The sequence below is a fragment of the Phasianus colchicus genome, chromosome 1 (assembly GCF_987193195.1).
Source record: "Phasianus colchicus chromosome 1, bPhaCol1.hap1.1, whole genome shotgun sequence".
Taxonomy (NCBI): Eukaryota; Metazoa; Chordata; class Aves; order Galliformes; family Phasianidae; genus Phasianus; species Phasianus colchicus.
The window spans coordinates 13,708,889-13,723,950 of record NC_143436.1 but is presented as its reverse complement, the minus strand read 5'-3'; the positions used below and the strand labels follow the sequence as shown (position 1 = coordinate 13,723,950).

Sequence of the window (15,062 nt, the reverse complement as noted above, 5' to 3'; positions counted from 1 at the left end):
TTTTTCATTGAATTTGGCTATGTCCTATTTTCACAAATTTTAAATTGCAGGCTTTAGTTCAAATGATGCTCTAGGAAATATACAATGGTCAGAATGATCTGCTAAAGAGCCAGAGTGACTCCTCCTCATAAACTGTGCTACAAGTCTCTGTAATCCAGTGCTTCTTCTCCTACCAGTAAATAAAATTAATTCAGAGAATTTGTATAGACATGAATATAGAGAGAAATTAATATAGACTTATTTTGTGAATATCAGCCTACACCTACTATACAATACAATACGGTACTGTACTGTATTTTATAGGATACACCAACTTATCTCTAACAAGAGTGAAAACCATGCTGCTTTCTATAGCAGACATGACGTTTTTATGTATGTAGCATCCAATCCAGCAGCTGGGAAGCCTACCTCAGCCTTTGGTGAGAACAAGTTTGAACCATGCCAGTACAAGCGAAAAAAACAAAGCTTTAGTTCTTGGGAGTTTAAATTTTTCTTGTTTTTCACACATTGCACTGCTGTGGTGTTCCGTGCAAGACGAGGAATATGTATTTTCTTTGTAACATTTTGATCATCTCATAAAATAACAAAAACAGACTGAATATACATTAAAAAAAAATCACTTAAATTTTAGGTAACCCTTTATTCCTTTTCTCATGTATTTCTTTTCCTCTTTTTTTTTTTTTTTTTTTTTTTTTTTTTTTGTCGTTTTTGTGTTTGTTCATAGTTTTAAATGTCCTCATCACAACATGCGTGCCAGTTACAAAATGGTTAGGCACTGCAAGTGAAATATAGGTCAGGCATACCTAGAGGTGTCCAAAATGGTGAAAACCTCCGTTGAGCTGCAGCTGAATGTGAGCAGTAAAAGGCAGCAGGGTATCACGTGGGGCCAGGACCAAGGACAGCAACTCATTGTGCCGTGGCTGCTTGTGGTTTGGTTTTGTTTTTTTTTGACTACGCTGAGGATCTCACGGCCAAGCTCAGTCCTGAATTTAACTAGTTCCAAAAGGGGCAAATGTTTCAGCCAGACACGTTGCCAGGCTCCATTCTGTGCCACGTGCCCGGAGCAAGGCCAGTTGGGATTGGTGTGGGGCACTGAGCTCACTGAGGGTGATGCTACACAGAGTATGTGATTAGAATTAAGGCTGGCCTTTGATGCTTTTTTGCACTTAAGCTACCAAGTTGCATTAAGACCATACAAACTGACCACTGTCACTCTCTCACACATAGCTTATAAATTAGCACAGAACTTTTCAATTGAAAAAGTCATGTGAAATTCAAGGACAAGTCAAACTCAAATGCTCTAGAGCACTAACTTAAACAAGAGTGCAAAAAGTTGTGTTGGATGCATCCATTGTCATCTGGAGCTGGGCTTGTTTCATTCTTGTATGTACATTCCAGTGGCAAAAACAACAAACAAACAAACAAAACAACAGTAGTTTCATTTTTCCATGAAATTGGATGAAGAAATTTTCAAACTAGTTGGGAGACAGCTTGCAATTTATGGGCAGCTTACATCCTAGATTTTGACACAACTGCTTTTATTTAATTTTATCATGGAGATTCTAGGGTGTAATTTTGTTACACATATTTTTGTAGATGACATTATCATGGTACAAAGCATAAGGTATCTTTGCCTTTGGAGGATCATACTTATTTTGCAAAGCATGCAATTATTTCTTTTTCCTAAGGGCCATATTCACTAAAAATAAGCTTATGCACTTGAAAGTGTAACCAATTACAGCGTATTTACTTTTTATGGACTGGGAAAACTCATAAATGACAACCTACCTGAAGGTAGGATCCAGCCCTTTGGCATTAGATAGGTTTCAGGTACCAAAAGTTCTAAGCTGAGCAGTCTTGTGCGCTGCTGCCCTCTCATGGCTCTTTCTTCCCTCAGTAGAAGCAGAAACCTAAACAAGATGAGATGATTCTTCTTCACACAGGTGTGAACACATGTCTCTCCTGCGGTCAGGATGCAGTCTCCTGCCTGGTCTCTTCCCATGCACTGATGCTGATTTCCCAGATCTTTTTTCAATTTGAGATGAGGAGTACAGGGGAGGGAAATATTAAATCTGCATAAAAGCATTATACTTCATTTCCTCTGTGGTAAAGATGGAAGATAATGAAGTAAAGCTTTTCCTCTGTTCTCAAGATACAGCAACCAATATTCTAAGACAGGTGACTGGAGTATAAGACTGCAATAGAGAAACACCCTATATTGAGAGGGTATGAAGTGCATATAGCTTTAGTGAATATGGCTCCACACATCTCAAGCTTTAATTAGCAGAAAGCTCTTAACTTTTCTCCAACATAATGAACTGTAAATAAAAGGCAAAGTGGGACAGATTCTCGATTGCCCTGTACCTTGTTGTACCAAAGGTGTGTTTTACACTACATACATGGGCTTCAAAAATTATGCAAGAAACAAGAAGAATCTGTCCCACTAGCTCATTGCTCCAGAAGCAATTTAAGTACCTATAACAAACTGACATTCTTCTCTTCCTCCCCTCGCCCTTTGATTTTAACAGCACTCGCAAACAAAATTACATGATGAATTTTTCACGGCAACATGGGCTCAGGCATTTCTACAACAGAAGACGAAGGTCACTTAGACGATATCCATGAAGAAATGAGAAATTTATTTTTTCCTCCCAACATGTGATGTGTTGCTTTCCATTCTTTAAACCTAGCACTGCATCTGGTTTCAGGACTTTTCTGCAACTGGCTTGATGAATAACTGAAAGCCTTTCTCAAGACAGAGTATACACCACTTTTTCGCACTGTGAACTAATGAGAAGTGACTTATTTTCTCATAGGTAAATGTTTTAATGTTGACGTGTCTGTGAAAATTGTGATCTGTTGTAATATCAGTTACAGTGGCAGTATTGGAAGTAAGCAACTAATTCTGTTTAACAGGAAAAAAAGTTTAAGCACAAAGACTTTTCAGATTTTATGTTTAAGAACGTACATACTAAGTACAGAATTTAACATTTTTTGTCACATAGGTATTTAAGTGCACTGTATTTCAGCTCTGTGTCATTTTATATGATTAAGTTATCATTGTTTGTCCTCTTTGTATTCTACAAAATGACACATTGGCACTATATTTACTTGTTTTGTTGTTGTAATATTTTTGCTGCTGACTTTTGGGCTATTTACCTTCTGACAAAATGTATTAAAAAATCAAAGTACCTAATCAAGAAGATAATTGCAAAAGTAGTTGTAAAGACATTGATATCTTTCAGTCCTATTCTTTTATATGTCTGTTGGTTAGCATTGTTTTGTGGATAAAAAAAGAATGCTTGACATGAAACCTTTTTCTACTAAGCAGTTGTGGATGAAGCCCCAAACAGAAGTTCCCGTTTCCTTCTCTAAATGTAGTCAGTTCTCTGCAACTGATTTACTTACAGTAACTGCCATTTGGTGTCTGTAGTAATGAAGTGATTTGTAAACAGTGAACGTTTCATTGTGTTCTCTTAGGTGTTTGTTTCTCTTGCGGGTCATGTTTGTATCTTCTGATAAAGTTGTATTTACACCAGCAACGTTATAATGCCCCTATAGCCCTAAACTGTCTATTATCATAAATAAAATGCTTCACTTTATGGTGAACCAAGCTAAAGATCCATGCTTCAATAAAAATAATGTCAACAAATGACTCTGATGTTAGACTTCTCGAGCCGGGTAGGCTTTCCAAGAAATCATAAACCAAATTCTTTTACTAAATATCTAGACTGTAATACAAATATTGATGGTATTTTTTTAAATCTATACTTAGTACATCACATCACTTTGAAAACAGCAGTATCTGCAGAGGCAAACAGAGAATCTTCCCAGGCTTGCTGGAGCTTGTCCCAGTGCAAGGAATGAATTGGGACCATCGACCAATACACACACTCACTTTTCTTTATCTTCAAACCCAATGTAGAGGTGTCGTGCACCAATGGCATCAGTTTACACCTCACAGCTTTGTCCAAGCATAATACCATTCAGGATGAAAATATGGCACAAGTCCAAGGACAGATACTGGTGTGAATCAGTGTTTCCAAGCTCTGAGTACCACACAGCAAAAAAAGGGCCTGGCTCAAAAAAGATAGAAGCCACTATTTCTTCACGTAGTATTAGAGATTACATACATGGCAGGCCTTGATAAATTGTGTTGCAGTTATGAAATGTTTTCTGAGATTCAAGAGGAGACTAATGAGTACTTGGAAGAGAAATCCATGCAGGTTACTAAGTAAGCAAACCACAACACATTCAGGAAATCTCCTCAACTAATGATGGCAGGGGCAGGTATGGAATGGACAAATATCAAAGCAAAATATTGTACACATGTTATGCCCTTAAATCTTCTTGCACATCTGCTTCTGGCCACTGGTTTTGGCACTATACTGGTTTGAATGAGTACAGCATTTGTTTTAAACCAATCCAGATACATAAAATGTATTTAACTTTTGAGTTTTTTGGTCAATAGAACCTGAGAAGTACAGAAAAAAAAAAAAAAAGCAGGTCATTCAGTGTCAAAATTGCCAAAAAACCTTGGCTTAGTCAAAATTATGCAACCAGCCTTTGGCAAAACAGGAAACTTGCTGCAAGAGCCCAGCTCATGTGCTTTCAGGACTTCAAACAAGGATCTATTCAGGGAAAGAACAGGAAGAAATAAATGATTTTATTAAAGGACATAATATCTTAATGTTTGTGCAAGAGATTTTAAAATATTGTAATAGAAAGTTTCACCCATTAAACAAACAAAAATGCAAGATATTAACAAACACTCATATTTTTTAAGATAATCTTATTTGTCCTAATATGCCAATACATGAGTAATATGTCAGACTAAATTCATGTGCAGCTACTGTGTTGCTAGGGTAAGGAATTCATTTATTTTACAGACAGCAAGATAGATACAAAGAGACAAATAGTCTGAGTTCACTTTCCAGGGAAGAGGCCAGCATAGCCAGAGAAGCTGCTTTTCACAATCGTATTTATTTCTCTTGAATAGTGTTTGCAATCATGACCACAGAGGAATCCCTCAACGCATCTCATTAGAGCGGACTATAAACTATAGACATGCTTATCTCAAGAAAATCATCCCCACTGGTAGATTTCCAAGTGATTTTGTTGTTTGTCCTTTCCAAATTCCATGAAGTTCATCCTTAATTTTCTTCCATTCCTACAGCACGCAGCAGCATGCACATGCAGTGTATTCAGTATACGCACTATTTTATTTTTCCTCTCATGTGACCGAAAGTAATGAATCATCTGATGTTAAATAGCTTGCAAAGTAGCAAGGGTGACACATCACATAATCAATGGCAATAAACCAGTGACAGTGCTATAAAATGTACTGACAAGCTTATCTACCGATATAAAACTTTGCCGTGTGCAACTATGAATGCTGATACCTTCAGGATGCCTTATGGTCTCTCCCATTTCCCCAACAGCACATGAACCCATATTCCAGGAAAATAAGGAAAATGTAAGAGAGATGAAATAATACTATAGAAGAATGATGTTCTTGCCTGCTGGTGTTCCTGGAACAATGGAAAACAAAAGTTACCATAATTTTGCCTTTAACTAGTCTTCTCTTGAGCTTGCTTCATTCAAAGCTGGTGACTTTACCTCAGCCATAAGAAAAGAGTGGAGCACAAGTTTTTTGAAGGACTGAATCTTTGTATGAACAAAGGACTGAGGCTTTGTATGAACAAAACAATTTAGAGAAATGGTTAGGAATAAAATAACAAACCAAATACAATAAAGGACAATATGTTGTCAAAAAGGAAATTAGGTACCTGCACACTGAGTAAATACCTGGCTTAACAGCAAAACCAGGGGAAGAGAATCAACAGCACACAATATATCAAAAAATGTCATTTTGCATTGTATCAGTAGAAGCAGTTATGGTAAAACACTGAAAACACCCATGCAGTTGTCAGTGCTGCTAAATTAGACAGCAGTTATTGGCTGCTGAGCCTTTCACTTAAATATAGATGTAAACAAGCTGAAGAGATTTCAGAGTACAGTGTTCTGTAAAAACAAGACCCATAGGACCGCAATCTTCCAAGTAGAGAGTTTGTTTAGTCTAGAAAAGAAAACACATGGGAAAAAACACAAGAGCAGCTATAAATATGTTCTATGTTTCATTCAGTTGCTAACCCGTCAGAGCAAATGCCACTGGGTAGACTTGCTGCCCCAGCACCATCTCACTGTTTATTCATCAGTGGGCAAGCAGGATCTGCTTGAGGCTCCACTGCAGGACGCTCAGCAGCAGCCACACTGCCAGCCACTAGCAGCCATCCAAAGGGCCGCAAACTACAGCATATGGCAGATGAACCCCATTTAGTTCAGCTCTGGAACCACAAGGCTTAACCAGGTGTGAGCTCAACAAGGGCTTGAATGCATGACCAGCAAGTTGAGGGAGGTGATTCTGCCCTTCTACTCTGCTGTCATGAAACCCCGTCTGGAGTGCTGCATCCAGTTCTGGGGCCACCAACACAAGAAGGACATGGAGCTGTTGCAGCAGGTACAGAGTAAGGCCACGAAGATGATCAGAGGGCTGGAGCACCTCCCCTGCAAGGACAGACTGAGAGAGCTGGGGCTCTTCAGCCTCAAGAAGAGAATGCTCTGGGGGTCCTCATAGCACCCTTCCAGTACTTGAAGGGGGCCTACAGGAAAGCTGGGGAGGGACTTTTTGTACAGGCAGGTAGTAACAGGACAAGGAGAAATAGCTTTAAACTGGAAGAAGGCAGATTTAGACTAGATATTAGGAAGAAATTGTTCACTGTGAGGGTGGTGAGACACTGGAACAGGTTGCCCAGAGAGGTGTGGATGCCCCCTCCCTGGTAACACTGAAGGCCAGGCTGGATGGGGCTGTGAGCAACCTGGTCTTGAGGGAGGTGTCCCTGCCTAAAGCAGGGGGTTGGAACTACATGATCTTACAAATCTCTTCCAATTCAAACCATTCTATGATTCTATAAAAGATTGACCTCAAACCCAGGCTGCTGAGGGAGTCTCAAGGCCAAATTAAACCAGTAAGGGATTGATTTGGCAGCTGCCCTAAGAATGTAGGCATGGCTCATTGTCCCGGAGCCTGATGGGAAGAGTTTGAGCCAGTGCCCATCAAACAAGTGCCCAGTAAAAACACCATTTCAAGAGTGGAGGAGTTCTATTCAGGAGGGCATCAGTAACTGCTGGATTAATAGTCTGAATCTGTATTTATTTTGAAAGAAAACAAGTTGATAAAGCCTTTTTAGTGGAAAGGGGAAAAAAAAATAGAGGGACTATTGGGTTTGTGCTACGTACCGCTCAGAGGAGATTTGTCAAAGAGTTTGTGGCAAAGAAATTCTTGCAGAAGGGCATGGCTTCTGTCCTGATTGCTGCTGGACCAAAGGCACTGGGCAGAATGATGGATTTAGTGGGTGCTTCTATGTTAGGCTGCTGCTGACAGCATGAGCTGGCTGGTAGCCCCAGGTCCTCCTTTCCTTATGCACTGACAGCCTTCTGCTGACACACTGCTCCAACTGTCTAGAAGCAGCACATGCAAAGCTACTCATCTGGTTTGTATCTGTCACTCCATACAAACTAACAGGCACACAGCTTTGTTTAAAATCCAGTCTTTCTCAGGGGACACTTTAAAGCATTTGCACTTATACACTTTCAAGGAAGTTTTCATGGTGAAGAGGGAAATATCCTCCTCTAGGATACCTGCTATTACACACAATGATAAAGCCTGACATGAGTAATGTATCTGTACAGGACACAGGTAGTCACTAATTAACATGAGTGCTTGGAGAACTAAGCCAACTGCCACTGAAATCAGGAAAATCCCCATCAATCTTAACACGCTTTACTTCAATCTGTAAATGTCCACCTCCACTTTACTAGTTTGACCTGTTCTAGGATGTTCATGAGGCTCCGCAACCAAATGCACAAGTCTTGTTCTGCCTTATGAAGTTGAACCAAAAGAAGTCTGCTGGGTCTAGAAAGGGAGAGGACAGTTTGCCATCTGTCCTGCATGGGAAGCCCACCCCAATGAGAAGTGCCAGAAGTCTCCACACCCACCCATCTGGCTCCCGGGACCACAGTCCCCATCACTGACTGCTTGAGGAAGAAAGAAGCTGAGAATGGCATGGTCCCATGCCTGAAGCTGCAGATAGTGAACGCTGGGTCTGACCTTCAGCAGCACCTTGCAGCTCCCTGTGTCCTCCCACTGCTCCGCAGCCTTGCTGCTTGCACTAGGGCCCTGTCACTACCCAGCACAGGCAGTGTGTGTGATGAGCTGGCTGCCCACAACACACCTCCAAAGGAATGTTTCAGCCTCTCCAATTGCCCGTGTTGTTTTTCCTGTTCTGACTTCTCCTCTCATCTTCTGCTTTGACCAAACATCTACTTTTCATGTTGTTTCTCCTGCATTCAGCGCTTCAGCATTGAAGCGTCTCTTCCCAGACTGCCAGACAATGCTGGAAAGAAGCAAGAAAAGGAACTATTAACATTCCCTTTGGTCACGTTGAAATGCACACAAGAAATTAAAACCAGCTTTAGCTCATGTATTTAAACACAGCTATTGACACAATGAGTTTAATATAAATCTCACTGTGGATTACTGTAAGGTTTAAAATGATTTATACTCTTGTGGATTTTCTAGCAGGAAAATTTTTACACTGCTATTTCCCTGTTTAAGTTTTCTACTTTCCCTCTTCTTTGTGCAATATTTATTCTGTACTAACTCCAGTTCTACAGCTCTATCTGTAGTGTGTTACTGCAACGTGTGCTTTATTGGTAATAAAGCAGTTCAGAACTTTAGTACATCAAAGGTGATGTCACACTTCCCTTCCCTAAGCTCATTGCACCTCTGCTCTCACACATTCTACTGATGTCCCAGTACAAAAAAAGACAAACTTTTGGATAAGCAAAACTGCATCAGAAAGATATCTTTCCCGAAGTACCTCTATTTACTCCAGTTCTGTAATCTGCTGATCCCCAGCATCCAGCACCACCCTAAATGAAGATTGTTGAATGTGGTGCATTTCTATTACTCTGATTTTTTTTCCTTCAAAATGCCTTTTTGTTACACTCTCTTGGGGAGAAGACTGTTTATAACAAACCTCTTACTTAAAAAGCAGCTTTTGAAATGTTCAGACCTTGAAATTTTGCAGTTTGACAAAACTGAAAGGACCATACTTCAGTTTGAATTAATTTAATTTATAATTTCAAGCTACAAAAAACAACATCAACAACAACATCATCAACAACAAAAAACTCCAATTTGAGAGGGAATCATTTTAGGGTTTTCAAAATAGTACACTCCAGTGGACACTCATTTCTACATTTTTTGTCAAGGTGTCAGTGCATAAGAACTTTCAAAATTTATCATCTTTCATCTCAAGCTAGAAAAACAAATCTCAAAGAATCAGAGATGGGTGAAAACATTTTCTCCTGTGTAACAGAGAGATGTATGTTTGTATTGTAATACGTTTATAAATCAAGGGCTAAAGGCTGAGATAAGTGTGGACATCTCACTACTATTCCTACTTATTCACAAGGCAATCATAGAACCACAGACTGGTTTGGACTGGAAGGGATTTGTAAGATCATGTAGTTCCAACCCCTGCTTTAGGCAGGGACACCTCCCTCAAGACCAGGTTGCTCACAGCCCCATCCAGCCTGGCCTTCACTGCTTCCAGGGAGGGGGCAGCCACACCTTTCTGGGCAACCTGTTCCAGTGTCTCACCACCCTCACAGTGAATAATTTCTTCCTAATATCTAGTCTAAATCTGCCTTCTTCCAGTTTAAAGCCATTTCTCCTCATCCTGTTACTACCTGCCCGTACAAAAAGTCCCTCTCCAATTCTCTTGTAGGACTTCTTCAGGTACTGAATAGCTCTGAATCCTCTACAAACTGAAATGAACACAAAGTCACATCCAGCCACCCAGACTGCTGAGGCCTGGCTGGCGAGGTGCACTTCTCAGACAGAGGCAGCAAAAATCTGCACCTTAAAAATGAAAAAAAGAAGTGTGTCTGTGAGCCTGTTCAAGTGTTTGATCAACAAGAAACACTTCAGACCTTTTTTCTGTTGCGTTCATTTTCATTACTGGCACATGTCTGTGCCTGATGCCTAATGTATGTAGTATACTTCTAAAAGGACAGAACCCCATGTATGGCTCCAGACTTGGGCAGAGTGGCTGGAAAGCCGCATGAAGGAAAAGGATCTGGGGGTGTTAGTTGACAGCTGGCTGAACATGAGCCAGCAATGTACCCAGGTGACCAAGAAGGCCAATGGCATCTTGGCTTGTATAAGAAATAGTGTGGTCAGCAGGGTCAGGGAGGTGATTGCTCCTCCTCTGTACTCAACACTGGTGAGGCCACACCTTGAGTGCTGTGTTCAGTTTTAGGACCTTCACTACAAGAAAGACATCAAGGCTCTAGAACATGTCTAGAGAAAGGCAATGAAGCGTGTAGGTTCTGGAGCACAGGACTGATGGGGAGCAGGTGAGGGAAGGGATGGTTCAGTCTGGAGAAGATCAGGGGAGACCCTATGGCTCTCTCCAACTGCACGTAAGGAGGTTGTGGTGAGAGGGGAGGGTGGTCAGACTCTTTTCCTCAATAACAGTGATAAAATGAGAGGTAATGGTCTCAGGTTACACCAGGGGAGGTTCAGGTTGAATATTAGGAACAATTGGTGAGTGCACTGGCACAGGCTGCGCAGGGAGGTGGTGGAGTCACCATCCCTGGAGGTGCTCAGAAAGTGGAGATGCGGCACTGAGGGACGTGGGTTAGCGGGCACGGCGGGATGGCTGATGGTTGGACCAGGTGGTCTTAGAGGTCTTTTCCAACCTTAATGATTGCACGATTCTAACACTGCTGCCCGCTTTTTTCAAAACAACCCTGGAAAACAAAAATAAACCCCGAAGTAAAGCCGGGGCTCCCACAGCCGGCTCCACGCACCCGCACCTGCTGTGAGGGCTCAGCCCGCCATTTCCCGCTGCCGGCGGAGCGGGGAGCGAGAACATGAGGCAGGTTATAAAAAAATAAAACAGAAATAATAATTAAAAAAAAAAAACAAAAACAAAAAACCAGGAACGGCAGCTACGTCCCCACAGCGCCCGATGTCTCTCCCACTGACAGCCGCCCAGCGCAGCCCGTCCCGCTGGCGGCTGAGGCCGCCGGGCACCTCTGAGGCGCCTGAGGCCGCGGGCACCGCCCGCCCCGCGGCACGCCGGGACGTGTAGGCCGCAGCGGGAGCGCGAGCGGCTCGGGACGGCGGCGGGCGGACTACGAGTCCCAGCCGCGCCCGCGGCCGCCCGCTGCCGGCAGGAGGAGGGGCGGGGGCCGGAGTTGGCCGCTCGCCGCCTCCCGCCCCGCGCCCCGGGCGCTCACCTTGGGTGCGCGGCCGCCGTGCCGGGCCGGGCGGCTGCGAGGAGCTAACGGGAGGAGGTGAGCGGAGAGCGGGGAGGCGCGACCGCGGGGGGACCCCGAGCTCAGGGGCAGCGCCGCCGGGCATCGCGCCCTCCCGGTGCCCGCGGCTGCCGCTCGGCCGTCCCCGGGCGGGGAAGAACCGTGGAGCCCCCTCGCCCCGGCCGCCTCCCCGCCGGCCCCGCGGTCGCCGAGGGGATGCGGTGCGCGGCGAGCTGCGGGACCGGCGGCGGTGCGCCGAGCGCGGGCGGACCGCGAACGTGAAGGGGGGAAGCGGCGGAGGCGGAGGGGGTCCGTCATTTCCTCGCGTGCTGCCCGTCGGCGCGGGCCGCGTGGCTCCGAGCGGCCGTGCGAGGAGGCGTTCGGTGGCTGCGATAGCTGCTTCCCTGCCTAGCGCTAGCTTCGGCACGCGCGTCTTCCCAGCCTTGCCGGCAGCTCGACTGATCTGTGCCTTGTCCCGTGTTCTGGCGAGGGGCAGAGCCGTGCCTTTGCCGCACTCGGCGTTTCTCGGCTTCCAGTCTGAGGGCTCTGGGAGCGTTGGGACCCCGCTGAAGGGATGAGGGGAAGCCGCTGCGCTGCGTGCACCGCGCCCCGCCGTGCCAGGGGGCCGGCAGCTGCGGCAGGACGTTAGATAGTAGTAAAATAAGGGTAGGTAATTATGGAAAAAGTGCTCTTATTGTCGTTACTAAGTGGTGACTCAGCAGAAAGTACCTTCATAATTCTTGTATCTGTTGCAGATGTTGGTCTGGTTGGGGAAGGCTGAGGTCTGGACCCAGGTCTGGCTGCTGGCTTGGTTTTATAGCTGTTTTTTTGTTTGTTTTTGGTTTTTTTCATGAAGTTTTCACGAAAGAAGACAGATTTTCAGAGAGACTTTTGAAGTGTCGTCTACTCAGTGTGTAATAGAATGTGTTCTGAGTGATAGATGTCTTTATTTCTCTTACAGAACTTTCACAGGTCATACGCTGCTTCGCTAGCTGCTGTAGGAACAGTAAAGGTAAGGTGATTAAAGGCACAGCTTCAGGCGTGTGGCTTATACTGAATGAACTCGCTGGAGATCAGCTCTGTTCTCAGGGTTCCTCTGGTAGTCATGGTCACATTTCGTCATACTTGGCTTATGGCTATTCTATGCATTCTCAGGACACAAGATACTTGTTCCAGTACTGCTTCTAGCAGTGCTTTTGAACTGAACTGTTTTATTGATTGATATGCAGAGCACTGCCAAGCATCTCTGAAATGGAAGGAGTGTAGGGAGTGTGTGGAGTTTCACCCAAGCAGAGCAGCTGTTGGTAGCTGATAAAGCATGTTGGTTTGAGATAGCATATACCTCATTGTATAGACCTGAAGGCCTTGCTCAGCAGTATCATGCTAAAAGCTTCATTAAGCTTAAAATTAGATTTGTGGGGGGAACTGGGGCAATATTGGGGTATTAATGGAATCACATTTCAGCAAAGGAAAGCTCTAAGTCCAACAGGAAAAAATCTACTGACAACTTCAAGGCTTAAGCTCTGATCACTACACCATGCTACTACTGCCTGAGTGATCTGCCCAGAGTGTTAGTGTGCTTTTGTTAGTCATGCTCTACAAAATTCTGTGGGCAGGGTAAGTTTGCTTGAAACTTATTTAATATACTTACAGTTAGAAAGGTAAAAATGACTGAGCATGATACTGGGAATTCTGCAGGAAAGACTGAAGCCTTCCCAGCCTTTGCCACAACTTAGCCTGGTTCTCTGAGGTGGGTGCTTATTTAGGGGCTCTGTTGGGTTCTGGCTGTCAGATCTTAGACTTAGGGCACTAAGCAGCCATCAAGTGTTGCCATTTGGTAGACATTCTGATCTCTTGCTGTGGTTCAAATCATATCTTTGGCACACTGCTTTCCGGAGGTGTAGCATTTTGTCCCCAAGGGTGCTGAAATGTTCCAAAAACACATGGTTTGCCTGCTCATTTTCTTAAGCCTTTCTACAGCGGAGTCTGAGGTAGGGAGCCCACTGCTTTTCTGTGTCCCAGGAAACTTTCCCCTAAGGAACACAAGCCTCTGTGCTAGGTGTTGATGTTCTGGGTTTGTTGTTGTTGTCTTGATTTCCCTACACTGGCTGATCTAGCTGAGCTGGTTGTTCAGCTTTCACTTTGATTACACTGGTTGTTATTGAGCTGGGACTGTAGCCCTATGAGGCTGTAGCAGCCACAGGTAGTATAAACTTGACAGGCTGCAACTAGAATTGCTTGGGGAAATGCTGAGGCCCAAACTGTGTCTGATTTATGTAATGCGTAGCTAATAAGGCTTAAAGTACCATTGTCCCTGAGTCTCCAGTTTGAATACATAGCGACTAAAGTGTTTATGTTGTGGTAACTTTCCTGGCTACTTCTTGAGTGTATCCAGACAGTCTGTGGTAACACCAGACCTTTAGCTGAGTAATACAAGAACAGTAGACCTCCAGGAATAACACAATTATAATGACTGTGGTGTGTGCATGTACTGTAGATGTCAGTTTGACTATTGAACTGGAGTATACAAGATCCCTAGGAATTATTTGAGTTATTTCAGCTGCCTGTTCTTCCTCCTCTGACATTAATGCACAGGGAGAAAGCCATCAGGGCTTTCATTCCCACCAGTTTCTTACACTTCTGCAACTCCAGAGCAGGTTGCCCTACTGTCATGGGGGGTTCCTCCATTAATTTACACGAAGGTCAGTCTCCCATGACCCAATGTTTGCATACTTCTGCATGTGATGAACTGCTGGCTGCTAATTTTTCTTATGTTTCATTGCTGATAGAGTTTTTCCATAAGAACTTGTTCTTCTAAAGCATCAGTCTGTAACTGTAAGCACAAGTGGACACTGTAGCTACAGTTCTCAAGCTCGAATCAATCTATTAATTTGAACCCACTGAAGTTTAGTGAAATAACTGCCATCCTTATCCTGATGTATCCTGATTTGAGATCTTCTCAAATAATCTTTCAGTACTAAAACACGCACAGAACTTTCCACTCTTAATAAGATTCTGCAGTGTTTGTTGCTTGAAACATCATTGCTGGAGTCCAGTCCACTGGGGCTGGATCAGATTAAGGCATTACAGATTAAGGCTCGGCATTATAAAATTTGAATTCTGGGCACCTGGTTTTCATGGAACAGAATTAAAACCTTAATATGCTGTGCAGCATAGTGCCTGGATTGCCATTCTGAGATGTCTGTCAGGGAATGCTGCCTGCTCCAGTTGTGGCAGGAGCACTGCTGGGCTCAGGCATGCCTGAGGAGATGTGTAAGTCATGGCTGGAACAAAGCCACAGGTCGTTTTTATAGATGCAGGCATTTGTAATACCTTCTTTATATGCTTAACTTTTGCTGCTGCTTTCAAACCTTTTTGGCACAATGTGCTTACAGTCCTTTTCTGGACAAAGCTAAAACTGAGTCCAGTTGCTGCTTCCTCACATTGAGGTTTAGCCCCACATGTCCTGCTCACTGGAATAGTGCCCTAGCTACAGAGTTCTGACTCCAACATTGTTTTCTAATCCCTTCTTTTTTTCTGTTACTTTCTGTATCTCCTGTCTCTGGTCTGTTTCACAGTTCACTGTGGAATTTTGCACTGTACTTATTTGCTCATTTTCAGATCTGTATTATGTTTGTGTTTTTTTCTTTTTCTCTATTTCGTGTTTAAAA

General features: G+C 43.6%; 2 protein-coding genes across 4 annotated transcripts in view; both read left to right on the top strand.

Moving 5' to 3' along the window:
* The window catches only part of RELN (reelin), a 272,506-nt gene extending 268,854 nt beyond the window's left edge, over positions 1–3,652 (top strand). For both annotated transcript variants that reach the window (XM_031595823.2, XM_090135689.1), the window contains one exon: positions 2,529–3,652. In XM_031595823.2, coding sequence (XP_031451683.2) covers positions 2,529–2,625 — 97 coding nt within the window. In that variant the 3' untranslated portion in view covers positions 2,626–3,652. The remainder of the gene's footprint in view (positions 1–2,528) is intronic.
* Positions 3,653–11,318: 7,666 nt separating this feature from the next.
* SLC26A5 (solute carrier family 26 member 5) overlaps positions 11,319–15,062 on the top strand; it is a 32,918-nt gene continuing 29,174 nt past the window's right edge. The window contains exons 1-2 of one of the 2 annotated variants that reach the window (XM_031594928.2): positions 11,319–11,430; positions 12,353–12,403. The gene's annotated coding sequence lies outside the window, so the exon portion shown is untranslated. The remainder of the gene's footprint in view (positions 11,431–12,352; positions 12,404–15,062) is intronic. The other variant, XM_031595009.2, reaches the window with a different exon arrangement.